The sequence below is a fragment of the Geotrypetes seraphini genome, chromosome 7 (genome assembly GCF_902459505.1).
Source record: "Geotrypetes seraphini chromosome 7, aGeoSer1.1, whole genome shotgun sequence".
Classification (NCBI taxonomy): domain Eukaryota; kingdom Metazoa; phylum Chordata; class Amphibia; order Gymnophiona; family Dermophiidae; genus Geotrypetes; species Geotrypetes seraphini.
This window is the reverse complement of record NC_047090.1, coordinates 176,316,247-176,335,875: the sequence shown is the minus strand read 5'-3', so window position 1 is coordinate 176,335,875 and position 19,629 is coordinate 176,316,247. Positions and strand designations below refer to the sequence as shown.

Here is a 19,629-nt window from a genome sequence, read left to right as displayed (position 1 = left end):
TGAATCACTGTGTGCTCTAAGGCAGGAAGCAGACAGCCTAGGAAGATTGCTGTACAGCCTAAGATTTATGGAAGCCACTTTTGCTGGTACACAGGGAAGGTGCTGGGAATTGACAGGCTGCGGGCTGGGTGGGGGGGGGGGGGGGAGGGAGGGAAAGTTTTGAACCCCAGGAGGTGAAAGGGAGGGAGAGAGAGGTACTTTCCCAGGTGAAGGCCTCATAGATAAGATGACCCTGATATTTTAAAACAAAATTTCTTGCCTTATATTTAAGTACATATGATAGCCACCTAGAACTGATCAGCTCTGAGATTCTCAACCCTGTCCTAACTTCACCTACCTGCCCACTTTTATTTATTTTTATGATTCTTGTACACTTGATGAGAGGTTTAAAAATAAATAAAGAAAAATGAATATGGGGAGGGAGGGTGGGTTTATATATATATATATATATATATATATATATATATACAATTGTTGTTTATCTTGATAGATTTTTCAAGTGTTGTTTCTGAGACTATGTATGGTTTTTTCTTGTACACTTGTTGAATGATTAAAAATGAATAAAGAATTAGAAAAAAAGAACTCTCAGATTGATATTCAAAGCAATTTAAGCAACCAGAAGTCACTTAACCGCTAATCTGTAGCTGGCTAATTTGTGGGCGGTTTGGGGGCAGAGCTAGCACTTATGCGGTTAAGTGCCAAAATTCAGCACTTAACTGCCCAAATGAAGCAGCCAAATTAGATTGCATAAAACAAATACCATGGTAAAAAAAAAATAAAAAAATACTGTGGTAGGAGCATTTTTTCTTTATTTGGTGATGCTCAGCATGCAAATTATATGCATGCTATTCAATAGGGATGAAATCTTCCACAGCCTAGAAAATTCCCACATCCTGTACCCCAAGTCGCCTGGAGTCTGCTGTCCAGCAAGGCCTTAGTGTGATGGTCTGTAACGCTGGCCATCAGGTCACCCAGAACCTTGCCAAATAGCATCTGCCCTTGAAAGGAAAGCCTGCTCAGAGTGGTTTTAGGAGGCTGAATCTCCTGATCCAGAGCATCCGCCAGGCAGAGACAGCATAGACTGATACCTTGCTCATAATTCTGATGATATATTGAGTATTTGTTGTATAATCCAGCCCAGATAGGAGCATTTGGGGATCTTTGTTGTCCTCCGAAACTGGACTCAAGACAGTTGGATGTAGTAAGAACGTGCCACAAAGGAAGCTCAGCTGCTGAGTTAATCCCTAGGGCCAAAGCTTCAAATTGCCACTTCAGGACTATGTCCACTTTACAGCCCTAAGGGTCCTTTAGTATCACACCTCCTTCACTAGGCAAGGACCACCTTCAGCTGAACAAACAGCTGCTGGAAATGCAGAGTCATCAAGTAAAGCTTGGCTATAATCTTAGCCATGTGCAGAGACCCGGATGTGAGGGAAAGAATGCAGTATGAGCAACTGACCCGCTCATAATTGAGCACTGCGATGAGGGGGCTGGAGGAACTATCAGCTTCAATTCTCATAGAGAGGTAGATATAATGCCTGAGGGTGCAGAGGCTTTGAGAAGCCGGCACACCATGGGGTCTTTCTCCTAATCCAGGGCCACTACCACTTCTTGACCACTGCTCTCATGCAGAGAAATAGACTCTGCCAGAGAAACTGCATCCTGGGACAATAGTATATGAAATTGGAATTTCCATCCTCTCAGTCTATGTCAGACTGAACCTGCTGGTCCAGCTCAATGTCCTCGTCTGGTTGATGTGCATGCTGAGGCGAAATTCCCTGCGCCACTACCTCACCTCTGCCACACTGAACGCATTCGTCGAGGACCCTCAGCAGTCCAAATAGGCATTCTGCATAAGGCTCACAAAAACCAGGATAAAGCCTTATAAATAGGGATCTTGACTACCCTGGAAAGGACTCTCTGCTGGTTCTCCTGGGCTCAGCGGCTACTGCACATCCTCACTTGGCCAATGCACCATCAGAGGGCTCTGAAAAGGGTCTCTTCCCTTGGAAATGCACCTCCAGTGGATACTCAGCCCTGGAGGATTTGGAAGAGGCTGAGCCCAAGGTGTCTGCCTCTCCACCGTGCTCTCATTGCACACTGGACACAGATGCTCCACGCTCGGCCATCCAGCACAAACCTGGCATGGTATAGGGGTAGGAAGGCCTGAGGGGTTCATTTGTCTATTTTAAGTAAAACAGAAAAAAAAGATAGTTTAAAATCCAAAATGTCTGCTGCCAGAAAAATCTTGTCAAAAAAACAGTCCAAGGGGATGAATACAAAAATTGTAGGGAAAAGGGTTTTAGAGGTTGGGGACCCTTCACTCTGACTGTAGAAACCTTCACAATTCACCTATGGAAACCTCTGATTTTTCCCATAGGCTAAAATAGCCTTACTCACTGTACCATGTGTCTGTCTACTTCAGCTCAGGCATGTAAATGGAGAACTCTACCTCACAGGTTTGGTCTTCGGGCTGCCAGTTGAACCAAGGCTGGACTGAGACTCAACCTCTGAAAAACCTTGTGCCACAAAGGAGGGGGGGGGGGCAAGGACCATGCAGCTGGCCCACTATTAATCTTGGGCAAGCTGGGAAGGAGTCAAACAGCCTGAGCTCAAGCTCCTTATAAATCAAGGATGCGAACAGCTTCACAGGGAATTGCCCCTGAGCTCAAAAAGTACAAAAGCAGGCTGGCTAAGCTAGGTGTTTGAGGGCTGATCCTGCAAGAGCAGACTTTCGCAGCACGAGTCTGCATCTTCTCCCAGGCAGAGGTCCCAGCAAGTGGCAACCGCTAGGCACTGAGCCTCTGACAGAACACTTAGAAAAAAATACCTGAAAATAATAAAACCGCAGAGCAGAAACACTTCTGAGCTACTTGCTTGCAGATAAAAAACTGAGGGGGCAGGAGCAACTTCCTGGGAAGGAGGCAGAGTTCAAAGATGATTGACAGCATTCTTTTTTTTTTCAAATTTTGTTTTCATTTTTTCATCTTATATCAAGTACACAATATTACATCATTTAAAACTTTTACACATCACTTGAATTTCTTTCTATTGTCATCGTAAATACATAAATGTATTCCCTCCCCACCCACCCTTCCCACAAATATTTCAATCAAAAATATCATATAAATATTGTATTCTTATCTATTGATTAAACCTTTAATAGAACTTTATACTATCCCCCCTCCCCTCTATTGACAGCATTCTGTAAGCAACTTGCAGGTTCAGATGCACTAGAAAGGATCATGTACTTGCATTATGGATGATTATTTTTTTTGAAGTTTTTTCCTTATATAAATTTGGATAATCAGTGGCTATTTTTCTGTACAGTTTTTTTTTATTGCTTTGTGTGTATTTGCAAGTACACTGTATAAATAAATAAAAGAAACCTCTGGAATGAGAATTTTGAAGCCAGAAAGCTGTGCTGGTGTGCGTTCATACATATTCAGTGATACTGGGCAACAGTTGAGCAAATGTCTAACGAAAGGAAACCAAAACTCATGATGTACTTACAGCATTGTCTGTTGCTGGTAAAGTCTATGTCTTGGGACTGCTTACAAAGGTTGTCATTGGACTTGTATTCTGAAAAAAATGAAGGTTTAAAGTTATAATTACAAGGAAACAGGGACATCTGAAGCTTCTTGCCCCACAAAAAGTGCATCTACTTATAGCAACTCATGGAGACCAAATGACATGTCTTGAATTTACATAAGAATATAAATGTTGCCATCCTAGGACAGATTGAAAGGCCATAAAGTCCAGTATCCTATCTTCAACAGTGGCCAATCCAAATCAGAAGTACCTGGCAAGATAAGGATAAAATGCATCTTAAAAAACAAAACCTTTTGTTCTAAAAGTTCAAACGCTACATGGTTGAGGGACAGCACTACAGTTTTGCTATTTGTTTACAATGATGAAAATACTTTTTCCCTAGCAGTATGCTAGCTTTTGGTGGAATTGCTCTGCAAGGTACATGCTTTTCTATCAGCCTCGTGGCTGATGTCAATATCTGATCATAGGTACAAACCTAAATATCACACTGCTCAAAAATCTGTTGAAACTGCAATTCATAGGTCAATTTCTCCAGAAGTTCAAAAGACTCCATTATTAAGAACCAAGCCAATATTGATAAGTCATAGCAAATATTTTTTTCTCTCAAAAATGTGCCAACATTGGAAATCTAATATATGTGCTTGAAAGTATATGACATGTACTTTTTAATTTTGCCACCAGATAAGAAATGAGTGCAGGCGTCTCTAATAGAGAAGCAAAAAGCATGACATTTGAAATCATCGTTTTATTATGGTATACAGTGTACGACATGAACAACAAAGTACAAGTACAAACTATTTAACTGTTAACACCCTTCAAAGTAGTTTCCCAAATTGTCCACGGTTCATTGCCATCGATGGGGAAGCATTTTATTTGCTAATGAGTGCCACCTCTGAACAAAATGCAGTTAAAATGTCCTGTTTGTTAGCAAAGCATTTCCCATGCAATGGCTTCTTCACTTTAGGAATCAGATCGAAGTCACATGGACCAGTCTCACCAGTTTAGCATGAACTTTTCCAACTTTGTCTTGAAACCCTGGAGGGTGTTTTCCCCTATAACAGACTCAGGAAGAGCGTTCCAGTTTTCTACCACTCTCTAGGTGAAGAAGAATTTCCTTACGTTTGTATGGAATCTATCCCCTTTCAACCTTCAATATCAACTGGGCCACAGGCAAAACCAAACCAAAATCCCAAAGTTTAACCTACAAATCACGTACATATATCGACACATCCAAATTCTGGAATAAAACAGACGCTACAATCCAAGAATGTGACCCCAAAGACTTCATCTCACAATCGTGCAATATAAGTACAACTACCCTAGACAACTAGCTCCAATACAAACAAAACCCAGAATCAGTAGACGATTAGACAAATGGTTTGACAACAAACTACTCCTACTCAAAAGACAATGCAGACGACTAGAAAGAAAATGGAGAAAAAGTAACCAAGAACACACAAGAACAGCATGGAAAAAACTAAACCAACATAAACATAAAGAACATAAACATAAGAACATAAAAATTATCGCTGCTGGGTCAAACCAGTGGTCCATTCTGCCCAGCAGTCCACTCAGACATACTACACAAACCAAATAGGCATAGAAGCCCAAGACACAATAAAACTATTCCAATTACTAAAAGAACTCACAGACACCAAACCCTACCTAGCCAAAAACGACAACCCTCCCCCTTCAGCCACCCTTTTAGCTGAATACTTTAAAAACAAAATTACAACTGCCAGGACAAACTTTGCAGGAACCCCAACCCACCTAGAAGAGATCACAATGCTCCCACAGAAAAAAAATCAGCTGCAGCAGATAGAACCTGGTCCCACGTCTCCACAATACAATGGTCCAACTTTAAAAAACTCTATAAAAAAATACAGTCACGCAGCTTGCGACCTCAACCAATGCTTTCTATACCTATTAAAAACCTCCAGCCTAAAATTCCGCACTCTCCTCATGAAATGGATACAAACCATGCTCACAGATAGCCTTTTCCCACAAGACCTCTCCGAAATCATCGTTACTCCGATCTTAAAAGATCCAAAAGGAGCAACAGATCAACCATCCAACTACAGACCTATAGCTTCAATTCCACTATATGTCAAGCTAATGGAAGGCCTCGTAGCTAAACTCCTCACCAACTATCTAGAAAACCACAATTTGCTCCACCCTACACAGTCTGGATTCAGAATCAACTTCAGCACTGAGACACTACTAGGCTCCCTTCTGGACACAGCTAGACAACAGCTCAGCACAGGCAAAAAATGCCGATTATTCACCTAGATCTCACCGCAGCATTTGACCTGGTAGACCACGATATCCTGCTACAAATACTAGATACAATAGGAATCATAGGCAAAGTATACACATGGTTTCAAGGATTCCTACAATCCAGGCCCTACAGAGTAAAGATAAACAAAGAAAAATCAGAACCATGGTCCAACCCCTGTGGCGTACCCCAAGGATTGCTATTATCCCCAACACTCTTCAAACTCTATATTGCATCCCTCGGCACCTGCCTAGACAAAATAGGCTTAACCTCCTATAGTTATGCAGAAGACATCACCATTCTCCTTCCTTTTGATCCGCCAATGCCCACCATGACAGCCACTGTACATGGAACTCTAGAAACAGTGGCAACATGGATGAAAGACCACAAACTAAAACTAGAGCCAGACAAAATAAAATTCATACTTCTCAAAAAAAATAAAACCCCAGCTATAACAAACCTAGTAATAAACTCAATCACATACCCCATTCAACTCACTATAAAACACGACCACATCACCGAGGCATACCTCGACTCACACTGGCTCCCAATTCAAGCAAGAATACTATTTAAATTCTACTGTCTTATTATTTAAATCCATAAATGGTGACAGCCCAGCCTACTTGAACAACCGCCTAATCCAAACTACCAAACTAGACACAGGAGAACCCAGACGCCATTCACATACCCACCCATCAGAGACATCAAACGGAAAAAACTGTATGATGGCCTTCTAGTAACACAGGCAGCAAAACTATTTCACCAACTCTCCAATCTACTAATCGCGACCCCAGACTACTAAACTTTCAGAAAAGAAATAAAAACCCTGCTATTCAAGAAATCCATGAAGACTAACACCGTATGAAACATTTCAATGGAAATTATAAGACCTTTTATGGGGGCCACTGACATTTTTTTGTGATGATTAAACACCAGTTATTTTATTGAAATATACACCATGAATAATAGGGAGGGGGAAGAGTTCTTATTTTACTGTGTATACTATTTATGTTTTTTTATGTTTTAGTTTTTTATTCATTTTTCATATAACAAGTGTATCACATAAATTTATACAATTTCATCGAGTACACACTTGATAATCCTTCATAGATCATTGTAAATACAACATATTAGTATATAACACTGTATTATAATATTGAAAAAGCATATCATAATTAATAAGTATACCAACTGTTACTCTAATTATAAACCCACCCCCTCCCCTTTCTTTGAAAATTGCATACAATATGACAAGATATAATGATGAATTGTTTATATTATGATATGAATGAAATAAACCCACCCACACCCCTCTTATCCAATATCTTATAATGGGAAAATTGAAAAGTCTTTATGGTCTTAGTTGTTTTGAGGTACATGTTTGACTTCCATATTTTAGAAGTATGGAAAGAGATACCTAGATTCCTGTCATGATGTAGACAGGAAAACCCTTAATTAAAACACTCTATCACTATGTGTTCCATGATTTTAGGCTAAGAAATTCATTATAACCTTCTTGAGAAGTTGTATGTTTGCTAGCAGCACCTCCCTGTCTTAGAACTGCTCCATTCTATGATGAGCTGGCTTTATTCCAAAGGACATGTGCACACACATATATGCTTGCATGTGCATATATTACAATAAAAGGTTTATTTATGATTATGTATAAGATTAGGTTTAGTTTATACATTTATGTGTTCAGTCTGGACATGGATACTTTTATTTTCAATTTGTTTTACATTTTTGTATTTTAAGTTTTTTTATGTTTAGATTATGAATCCCTGATGAAGGTATTTTCAAAACAAGGCCATGTTGGATATTTGATTTCATCAATACGTTTTTGGAATTCCTGTGGACCTGCTGCTTTATATCTGTGTTCATTTGATGTAAATCACTGCCTCTCTTCTGTAAAGTTGACAGTAGTGTACAACACTTACCTCTGGGTTTGTTCTGATGTTGGAAGGTAGGTGTGGAAGTGGCCATTGTCATGGGGATGGCTGAAGTAGAGTGAGCTCGGTAGCTAAGTTCTAATTGCCAGTGCTTATCATTGCTGCACTCTGGAGTTTCAGCATTCTGTGTATTGCCCTCGTGATAGGATATTCGCTTCTGCCTTTGAATCAAATCAGTTGTGGCTGTAAAAAAGACCAAAAGGCTTGAATAAAACCATAAGAAATCCTCTCATTCATTGCCAAAAAAAAAAAAAAAAATTATATATCTCGAAGGCAAGCCAGGCACAAAGGACTTTACAGAGGAAGCAATTTGATGAAGCAGTACAACACAGCAACTATTAATTTTAGAAAAGTGAAAAAGTTTAGTATTCTACTAGGATTTACTCCCTACCCTGTTACTGCTTAACACCCTCCTTTCATTTGGATAGTAAGAACCTATTAGCTAGCAGAGCAAGTCAACAGGTTATGCGTCAGTGGGCCATGGGTCCATGTATCCAACATGCAACCCATCTTTTAAAAAGTAGGAGCCTACCTATTCAAAGTCAATTTCAAATACTACGTCACATTTAATATAGTAGTCATTTTGAGAGGGAGCTTTAGGGAATGGTGTTTCCAATTAGAAAGGTAGCAGAATGCTTGGGAATGGCATTCTCCTTGTTAAACTTACAGAATTATCACTGAGCATATTCAATTCTTGTATGAACCATAGTGTGCTCTGTTAGGAAGCTGGTAAAGTTGGCTAGTTGCTTCTATTACTTTAATATAAAATGTTTTGTCAAATCACAGTCTGAAGGAGAAAGGATGCCAGTTTCTTCCTTACTGCACCTTACGTTTTACTTGAACAAAAACATTTAATATTGTTTACATCTTCCTCATAAAGAACTCCAACCTTATATTCTTGAATAAGGACAACCTAAAGAAAAGGAATGAGAGAAGATCCCTGAGGGACTGCTGAAGTACAGAAGTATTAAAATGCATCTAAAATGAGCCAATGGTTCTTTATTTTTGCTATAAAAAAGCTGCTGCACTCCTCACTTCTAATTTGCATTCCAATGTGATTAGGAGGCACTCCTGCTTTAAGCTTAAAGACCACCACAGAAATTCAACTTCCATAAATACCCAGTTCTATTTGTGATTTTCCTGGATCAATGGGTACTTGCTGTATTGTGCATATTTATGAAACAAACTTACAAATGGTTTTATGCCCACATTCAGAAGTTAGAACTCTTATTAGAGGTGTTCACACTATGTCTGCAAATAAACCCAGAACACTGAATTTATCTTTAAGAAAACTAATGAAGCAGGATTACAGATGTAGCAGGTGGGATCCTACAAATTCAGTTGTTTCAAGATTTGCAAGACAGGGTACATGCATATGACTTTAGCTAAAATCATCTGCAAGGATTTCTGAAAGCCCTGACCTGGATACAACTTACATTACTCTTTTAAGACAGAAAAAACATAGCAGCTAGCACAGCAGAAAGGAAAGGAAGTTACTCTGAATGTATGGTGAGTGAAAGAGTAAAGCATGCAGCGTTGTTTCTGAAGCAGCTTTTTCACTATGGACATGAATGAAACTGAAAAGCAAGCGCACACACAAAAGATATTTTGGGGTTCAGTTGCAAAATAGCTTGGTTAGCAAACATTTAAGGGATATTTTTAAATCTGTAGTTTAATTTAAAGCTTTTAATCAAAATCTTAAAATAAAGGCAAAAGCAAAAGCCAACAAATGCTTCACATTTTAAAGGGCATAGCTTGGGTTTGCAACACACAACTGGAGCAGACTGCAATTCAACTTACTTAAAATTCTGTTACACAGCCAGTGGTGAGAGGGTGGATGAATGTGTGTGTGAGAGAGAGAGCGGGTGGGAGGGAGGAAATGAATCTTATAAACAACGGAGAGGAAAAAGCCAGGTTCCATAACAATCCATCATATTCTATTTGAAAAGTTCTGTCCATGTTGCTGGCCTCCACCGGCATGCTCTTACTGGTTTATCAAGTGGATACGCATGTGCTTGTGGTCAATTAAAACTGATACAGAACAGCCGTCTTTTTAATGCATGCTTCAGAAACATCATGTGGATGATGAAAGAAAAGAAAAAGAAAAAGCAGGGAGGTGGGTTTAGAAATCTCCAGTTTCTGACAGAAAGACAGAATCATTAAGAGAGGATGGGGTTTCAGAAGATGACCAGAACCGTAGATGTTTAGAAAGAAGTGGTTGATGTGCTGCAAACTTTTCCTTCTCCTGGCTTCTGCTTCTCAGAAATGGAAACTTTTTGCATGGAGATGCTAATTGATTTGTCACCCAGGTAGCCCAAAAAGGAGAGAAGAGGAAGAAAATGGAAAAGTAAATAAAAAAATGCATATATGTAAAAATAAAACAATGCAATGCATCTTAGAATATCCTAAAAGGAGAAAAACATAAGACATGCAAGTATTGTACTGCTGGCAGCAAGAAGGTTGTGACCTTTTTAAGGATATGGCCATCAGATAACCAGAAATAAGAGCATCTACTGGAAATTAACACAACACACCCTTCGTAGTCCTGTACATCACCATTCCAATTAATTCATGATGCTCCGTAACCATGGATAAAGCTGTGGGGGGAGGGGGGAGAGACATAGTTCTGGTGATAACATTGAGGCTCAGTCACAGGGTGAATTCAGCAGAAGAGAGAATGGAGCCTAGTGGTCAGACCAGCCCTGAGTGTAACCTTCCAGGGTTTTAGAAAGGACCACAAGGCTTCATCCAAGAGGCTTCATTGATCTAAGAAGTGGAGAGACTGTAACCCAGTTGTAAAACGTTCTGAGCTTACTGGGGAGAAAGGGATATAAAACGAATTAAATAAATACGGTAGTATTGTAGCAATGTTGAGGAAATCCATGAGCATTCAAGGGCTGCTAATGGGAGCAATAAAGGAGCCATCTTTTTGCATGGCTAACTAGACATTGAGAGGAGAATACATTCCTCACGTCAGCTTGGCCTACCAGATGAGCTTGGACTGTAGGGTATTTGGAGTTGGAATATAATTAGGGGAAAGGGGATGGTATATAGTTATATTAAAGGTTTAATCAATAATTATGAATGTAATGTTTATACGATATTTTAGATTACAATATCTGTGGGAAGGGTGGGTGGTGGAGGGAGTAAATTTATGTATTTAAGATGATAATAGAAAGAAATTCAAGTGATGTGTATAAGTTCAATTGATGTAATATTGTGTACTTGATATAAGATGAAATAATGAATAAAGGATTTGAAAAATAAAACCCCAAAACAACTATAAGTCGTTTCTAGAGTGGGTGCTAGAAAGGACACATGAAAAGAAAAACTGGCAAAAGACCAGATGTAGGGACTTAGAGCTAGATGTACTAAACAGGATCGGTAAGACTGCGTGGGTCCACTCTGATCCGATTTTTGGCCGATTCTAAAAGAGCTATTGATGCACTAAAAATTTTGCATGCAAATGATTTGCACGGAGGTTTGTTGTAATCCCTAATTCTCCTGTCTGATTGATCGCTGTGAGAGTGACTTTCACACATGTACAGAGCCACAGGAGAAGCCCAAACAACTGAGAGGCAGGGGAAGCCCTAGTTGTTCAGGCAGGAAACCTTTTTTTTCTTTTTTAATGGCCACAGATGCTATGTGTATGTTACACACGCACAATATCTGTTCCATTAAAAAAAAAAATAAACAAATAAAAGAATCCCACCCTCCTTATTGACGGCCCTGCCCAACTTCTTGTCTATGAACCAGCAACAGTGACTGATTTCCACCCCTACCCCCGCAAAAACTGGCAGGAGGGATGCCCGGGATGCCAACTTTCTCCTGGCAACTAAGGCCCCTCCCCTCCCTCACCAAAAGAAAAGAGACAGGAGGGAAGCCCTCTTCCTCCTGCCAATTTTTTCTTGGTGGGGGGGGAGGAGTTGCTGTGGAAGGAGGAAGTGAGCATTCCTCGTGCCATTTTTTCTCATATGGGGAGTGGCCATTCCGCATGCCATTTTTGATGCCGTGGGGTGGGGTGTGTGTGTCAGTTCCTGGTGCATCTGGGGTGGGGGGGAGCGGGGAATTAGAGAATGAGCGATGATGCAGAAATCCCACCATGAGCTGGTTTTTGTTTCAGGTCAGTAAAGGCATCTGGTCCTTAGTTGGGAAGCTACACTAAAGAGGAAGGAAGTGTTTACCAGTAGATTTGTCAAAAAGTAGTTACAAATTTACTCATTCTTTTTTAAGTTGCCTTACTTGACCTATACTAGTACTGTCACCGATTAACCTTTTTGCTGCTGTTTTGTAAATATCTTACAATTTAAACTTAAGAGTGCTTTTCAACAAGTAACCTCTGAGCAGATGAGTTCTTTGGGGGTATAGAGCTGCGAGAAGTTTCCAATGCTGTCAGGAGCCAGGGTCTTTAGGCAACTAGAGCCTGCATTTCCAAAGGACACAAAGTATTGGTGAATAGATGGGGTAGGGTTGAGCCTGTTGATGGTTTTGAACCCTTGAGTCCATGATTTGAATCTATCATTTGCCATATGTTTATGTGACTTTTCTAGTTTATTTGCTATTAATAAAGAGGGGTTTGAAGACCAGGCATACTCTGCTCTTTTGTTTAGGTTTTGAACTCTTGGTACCAATGCAGATGGTGTAGCATACAAGGTTTGAAGAATGAACCAACTTGCATATGCATCTTTGCTTTGCTATCCAAAAGATTCAAGCTGCAGTTGTCAAAGCAACTGTAAGCACTCTACATGGAAAAGTCAACACTTTAAATGACAACTTTTGATGTCATTCAGTCTGCAGACTTTATAGAAGGAATATTCATGAGAGACCCTAATTGGGTTGGATGGCTGAGTCCTGAGATGAAGGAATAGACAGATTTCTGATCCAAAGATACCAGTTGCTATCACAACTGGGAAAAAGCAGCCTCAGGGTTATTCTTTTTCTTGATATATGAAGATAGCCTTTCAGGGAATGGGAGAAGACCATGTTTTGAAACTCCATAATTGTTTACAGGTCTTCTGTTTTACAGTGAGAAAATGTGATGAACATTATTCTTGTGTGGTGGCAGTTTGAAAACTTCCTGAAAATTGCCCTGATTCCAAATGGTATGTGATATACCAAATGAATGGTACCATCTTGTAGACCTGTTGGGGCAATGGTTGAGGCTTTATGAGTTCTATGGCGTTTTATATTATCATATGAATATTAGGACTCCATATCAATTAAAAATTTTAAAATTGCTCAATTGCAAATAAAAGTTTTTAATTCCATGGTTAATTGCAAATATTGCATTCCCTCACATTTTCTCCCACACAGTGCAAAATACAGACACGAGTACCATATTTTTCACTCCATAAGATGCACCTGATTATAGATGCATCCTAGATTTAGAGGAGAAAAACAAGAAAAAATATATTCTGAGCCAAATGGTGTACTAATATATTTAACAAAATATTTCAGGCTCTGCACTCAGCCCCCCTTCACTTCTTGCCAGACTCTGTAAAAGAAGGTGTAAAAAGGTTGAAAAACATTGGTCTACAACACTGCCATCAAGCTTCCCTGTAGAGCGTCTAAACTCAATCATGTTACTACTCCCTTCCTCTCCAGCTGACTGCCCAACACTGGCTTCCTGTCACATTCATAGCAAAATTTTATTTATTATTTATATACCACTTACAGACTAAGTGATTTACATTCAGGAACTCCAGCATTTTTCCCTATCTGTCCCGGTGGGCTCACACTCTATCTAATGTACCTGGGGCAATAGGGGATTAAGTGCCTTGCCCAGGGTCACAAGCAGCAGTGTGGGATTTGAACCCACAACCTCAGGGTGCTGAGGCTGTAGCTCTAACCATTTCACCACTCACTCCCCACTATAGCTTTCAGAGCCCTTCCTACAAAATACCCCAGATATTTAACAGACCTTACACTTTACACACTGGTCCTTTGCTTGAGATCATCTCACTGGGTCTTTTGACTGTTTCCTCCCCATCAAGAATTCAATTAGGGCCCCTTTTACAAAGCAGCAGTAGTGATGCAGCTGCGGTAAATGCAACAAAGCCCATTCAATTCCCATGGGCTTCGCTGCATTACATAGCAACATAGTAAATGATGACAGATAAAGTCCTGAATGGTCAATCCAGTCTGCTCAACCATAAATTTTTCTCTGATAATTTTGGGCCAGAAACCCAGAGCCCTGCCAAGTAGTGTGCTTAGGTTCTATCTACTGGAGTCTCCCATCAAAGCTTGCTCCAGCCCATCTTTACCATCCCAGCCATCGAAGCCCTCCCCAGCCCATCCTTACTGTGGCCTTGAAAAAGGAGCCCTTAGGAAAAAAAAATCATTATTCTTCCTATTGCTATCTAGCACCCAACTTATGAACTCTGACTATTTCTAAGAAAATATTGTCTCTTCCTTATTTAAGTCCATACTAAAAGAAAGATGTGGGTATTTACATTGGCTTTTAGATTACAGCAATGATTGCTGATTTTTTGACTTACTTTACTCAAACTATTATCTTTTGGGTGAATTATGGTCTTCTCAAATCATATTCTTATTTTTCCTGAAAGCAAGACCTCAAGTCTGACTGCTACAACAGGTGGTGGACTGGACAACCTATTGTTGTGCAGTTGCCAACCAGAGTAGTATTACTCCAAGACATAATATATTTACTTGAACCCCCAACAAACAGCTGCATGCCTCCTACCTTTGCCCACTGTTCCCTTAGAAATCTCTTTCTCATCTGCAGAATAGGACCTTACAGTGCTCTCCAAATTCTCTTGCTGCATTCGGGGCAGAGATGAATCTGTGCAATCGATCTGCTGAGGCTGATCCTCCAGCACTGACTTGGGTCGTTCCCTTGCATCTTTCTTTGGTTTTATCAGCTTAGCGAAAGCTTTGGCTCCAATCCAATAGTTTTTCCTGATGGACACACACATTTCAAAGAGCTGTGTTACAAAAATCAGAGAAGAAATAGTACAATAGTACATGCTACTGTGCTGAGGGGAATGACTGAATTCTGCAGACACACATATCAAGTTAAAAAAATACAACCCCCCCACCCCAAAACAAACATACATTTCAGCCAGGAGGAGGCTCCAGACACCCTAGTAAGGTCAGATGACCAAAATTTAGGCCTGCATTTGCTCTGCCTGTCTATAGAGAAAATGTGTTCCAGAATTGCAAATTGTTTTATTAGTTATTTTAGCACAAAGTAATTGCGGAATCCACCGTTCTAGGGTTTAAGGGTAAGTTAGATGTACACCTCCTTATGAGTGGCTTAAGGTGACATAGGTAAAGGTAAGCTAGATGTGCATCTCTTATGAGAAGCTTAGAGTGATATGGGGACTAATACTATGCCAGGGTACACCTGGCGGGGCCTCCGCGTGTGCGGATCGCTGGACTTGATGGACCTAGGGTCTGTTCCGGAGATGGCACTTCTTATGTTCTTATGGTAACCAGTTTTATATGTTAAGAACATGGATAAAATGAAGTATTTTAATCACTGATGTGCTGGGGAGCCGGCCTGGGTCTGTGCTTTCTGAAGAAAATCTCGCCCAGATGATATTGTGCTATTTGGCATGTCAATGAGGGCTAAGAGTCAAATATCATCTAAGAATAACAGGCTTCTACTTATTATGACAGGGGCTGCCATACAACAGATTACGAGTAATTGGAAAAATTGGAAGAGACTTAATTACAGTTTCTGGTGGAACTCTATATGTCACATTTATAAAATGGAAAGGACAATAGCCACACAGCAGGGGAATTTTAGGAAATTTCAGGAGATTTGGGAGCCATTAACAAAATATTATATTTCCCCTTAAAAATGCACATCCAAGATGGGAGGAGGGGGGAGGGGGTTTTATGGTTTGAATATTAAATAAGGTATATTGGAATGGGGTTTATGGTAGGTTTTCTTGAATTTAAAGAATGTAATTGATTAGGGGGGAGGGGGATAAATTCTGATATGGATTTTAACAGAATATTAAGTGTTGTATTGGAGTTTAAAATGATATAATGCTGTTACACTTATTGTAAGTTTTTTAAAATGAATAAAGAATTGGAAAAAACACCCCCAAAAACAAAAACAAAAATCTTGCCCAGAGATCGTTCTAGAGTCTGGTGTAAAATGCCTGCATTATGAGTCTGGCATGACACATGTACATCAACAAAGCCCTGCCATGGTTGCGGAGTGGGCCTTTTCACCAGATTTTACTCGGCTCCTCTGATAGGTGTATCCTCAGACCTCGCTCATTTGATGCAGCTGGTGGATGTGGGGCTTTTTCAGTCTGTTGCGCCTGTGTTAAGTCCTATGGAATTTCTAACAGTTGTTCTACACAGCCAGGACACTGTTGGACCTCTAAGGGAGGAATAGCAGGAGTTGGAGGAGAAAGCTGCAGTAAAGCAGCGCTATCTTGCATAAATTTTTGTAAAAGTCAGAAAAAATTAGAGACTGAATCAATAGAATGAGAACCTTGAGAAGGAGGTTCTGGCACTAAGATAGGAAGAGCAAGATGTTTAGGTGGTACCTGGTCTGGGTCCAACGACGCTGGAGAGGCAACCCGTTTGGTTTTAGCCTTGTTTTTGCCTATTTTGACAAAGTTCCTGAAGGTGAAGATAAATCCTGAAGAATGCTGCAGGAGAGGACTGCAAGGCCAAAACTGGGCCCACAGGAGCCTTCCCTAAACTATTGGTACGACGAGTGAGGTGATTAAATTTGCGGACGATACAAAATTATACAGAGTAGTGAAGATACAGGGGGATTACGAAGATCTGCAACGTGATATAATCAAGCTCGAGAAATGGGCATCGACATGGCAGATGAGGTTCAATGTGGATAAGTGCAAAGTGATGCATGTCGGGAACAAAAATCTCATGCACGAATACAGTAAGTCTGGGGCGGTACTTGGAAAGACCTCCCAGGAAAGGGACTTGGTAGTTCTGATCGACAAGTCAATGAAGCCATCTGCACAATGCGCTGTGGTGGTGAAAAGGGCAAACAGAATGCTAGGAATGATCAAGAAGGGGATCACGAACAGATCAGAGAAGGTTATCATACCGCTGTACCGGGCCATGGTGCGCCCTCACCTGGAGTACTGCGTCCAGCACTGGTCGCCATACATGAAGAAGGACACGGTACTACTCGAAAGGGTCCAGAGAAGAGCGATTAAAATGGTTAAGGGGACAGAGGAGTTGCTATGCAGTGAGAGACTGGAGAAGCTGGGCCTCTTCTCCCTTGAAAAGAGGAAACAGAGGGGACATGATTGAAACGTTCAAGATACTGAAGGGAATAGACTTAGTAGATAAAGACAGGTTGTTCACCCTCTCCAAGGTAGGAAGAATGAGAGGGCACTCTCTAAAGCTGAAAGGGGATAGATTCTGTACAAACGTAAGGAAGTTCATTTTCACCCAGAAAGTGGTAGAAAACTGGAACACTCTTACAGAATCTGTCATAGGGGAAAGCACCCTCCAGGGATTCAAGACAAAGTTGGACAAGTTCATGCAAAACTGGTGAGACTGGACTCATTTGGAGCACTGGTCTTGACCTTGGGGCTGCCGCTTGAGTGGATTGCTGGGCAGGATGGACCATTGGTCTGACCCATCAGCGGCAATTCGTACGTTCTTATTTAACGGAACAGTCCCTGTATCTTTCTGTGAGGGATGTGCCATTACTGCCGATGCTGGTGGAGAAGGAGTATCAGATCTCTATAACATCAGGAGTTTCTTTTTGTGAGCTGCCGCCATTGTCAGTTTTTCTTTTCTGTTGGTGGCAGCAATGAGCTTCCCTCCCCTGTTGGTACCGAGGCAGGGCCCTGATGGGAGAGAGCTAACAAAGTCTGCGGCTTCAAAGTTTTCTTTGCCATTCCGGTGTGAATCGGCACTGAAAAAGAGCCGCAGTCCATGATGTAAGCCACAAAGAGTAAATTTTTGTTTCTTCGCGGTCCTAAAGCCCATACTGTTTGAGGAGGAAAATAAGAAAAGTTCCGGTTTACCTTATCTCACACAGTTCTCCGTATTTGTCTTTTGTGTCTGTCTCCCTGTGTCCCATTTTTTTTTTTTTTTTTTTTAAGAAAGTATTGTCCAAAGGGCTAGAAAGTTGTAGGCTTTCTTCTGCTATACTCTTCTTTAAGTTATTAAAAAAAAATTATTTTTTGAGGAAAGAGAGGGGATAGCTGCGACTGTACAGGAGCAGTCAAGAAAAAACTGACAGGACGAGGGGCGGGACTCCAGGTGTAGGGCATCCTGCACATGCTCAGTAAGTTCAAAGCTTACTATAGCTAGGGGAGAACACCGACACACAGACTCAAGAGGACTTCACCAACAAGTGTGCCTGCATGTCCCCGGAGAAATTTAATTCTCTTAATACTGTTATTATGCCTTTTATCAGGTTTTTTGAATGTGCCCTGCAGAGTCTTCCCAAACCCACTGATATTGTTGGATAAAACACAAAAATGAGTAAGCTGTCATCAGCATTACAATTAACCATGGGTTAAATTTTAGATTATGGCTGAACAGCTATAAAGCTGGTGGGGTTCTGGATCATGTAAATGTTATCATGGGTGGTTGGGAACTGGTTAGAGAGGTAATATACCTAAGTGGTAATTTTCCAGATATTGGCGGGTAGGAACTGCCCAGTGGGAATTGTATGGGTGGCTAAGGGCAAAGAATTATTGAAATCACCTATTAATATCATTTCTACCTTCATTTTTTTTTTTTTCCAAAATTCTTTATTCATTTTCCATCTTACATCAAGTATACAATGTTACATCAGTTAAAACTTACATAGAACACTTGAACTTCTTTCGAATATCATCTTAAAATATATAAATTTATACCCTCCCCACAAATATTTTAATCAAATATCATAAAAATTTATATTCTTATCTTTTTTTTTTTGTAAATCTTTATTCATTATTAATCTTTCAACAAGTGTACAAATTAAAATCATACATATTTTAAAAAACATCACTTGTAAATCTATCAAGAGAAACAATTGTATATATATAAACCCATAACCCACCCCCTTCCCATTATTACTAATAGTATACACAATAAAATAAGAACCCTTCCCCCTCTCTATTATTCATGGTGTATTGTGGAAGATTGTCAGAATCGTATGAGGAGGAATTCTTATCTATTTATTAATATTCTTATCTATTTATTAATAGAACTTTATACCAACCCCTCCCCTATGCATAAATGTACTTTCTTTTTTTTAAAAAAAATTCTTTATTAATTTTATGTTTAACTTCAAGTGCACAGAAAGTAATGACAAGTTGACTAATAAATCACTTGAAATTCCACTAACAATATCAATAAATAAAATGTATCCCCTCCCCTACCATCATATTAAATAATACATATAGTATAATAAATTCTTCCATACTTTCATAACAAATATCGAAATACAAAACCCCACCCCCCTTCCCATTTTTTCATTTATGTTAATCAGGGGAAAATGATATCTATTCATTACAATAATTTATTATTGGCCCCCACACATCCTTAAATTTATTAAAATATCATTTTTGAATAGAAAATGTTCTTTCCATTTTATATATGTGACACACACTGATCTCCACCAAAAACTATAATTCAGTCTATTCCAATTAAGCAATGTTACTTACCATAACAATTGTTATCCAGGGACAGCAGGCAGCTATTCTCATTAGTGGGTGATGTCATCTGACAGAACCTCGATACGGACGTCTCACAAGCATGTCTTGCTTGAAGAAACTTAGAAGTTTCGAGATGCCCGCAACGTGCATGCGCCAGTGCCTTCCCGCCCGATGCTCCGGGCGTGTCTCCTCAGTTCAGGTAGCTAGCAGAGAAGCCAACCCAGGGGAGGTGGGT

General features: G+C 40.1%; 1 protein-coding gene across 5 annotated transcripts in view; it reads right to left on the bottom strand.

Annotated features, from left to right (window-relative positions):
• Nucleotides 1–19,629, bottom strand: part of CCDC88C (coiled-coil domain containing 88C) — a 338,359-nt gene that overhangs the window by 9,554 nt on the left and 309,176 nt on the right. For 4 of the 5 annotated variants that reach the window (XM_033951005.1, XM_033951004.1, XM_033951003.1 and 1 more), the window contains exons 25-27: nt 14,480–14,694; nt 7,765–7,959; nt 3,514–3,582 (exon numbers count right to left, since the gene is read on the bottom strand). In XM_033951005.1, the coding sequence (XP_033806896.1) occupies nt 3,514–3,582; nt 7,765–7,959; nt 14,480–14,694 (479 nt within the window). Of the gene's footprint in view, nt 1–3,513; nt 3,583–7,764; nt 7,960–9,837; nt 10,066–14,479; nt 14,695–19,629 lie in introns of those variants that run through there. The other variant, XM_033951007.1, reaches the window with a different exon arrangement.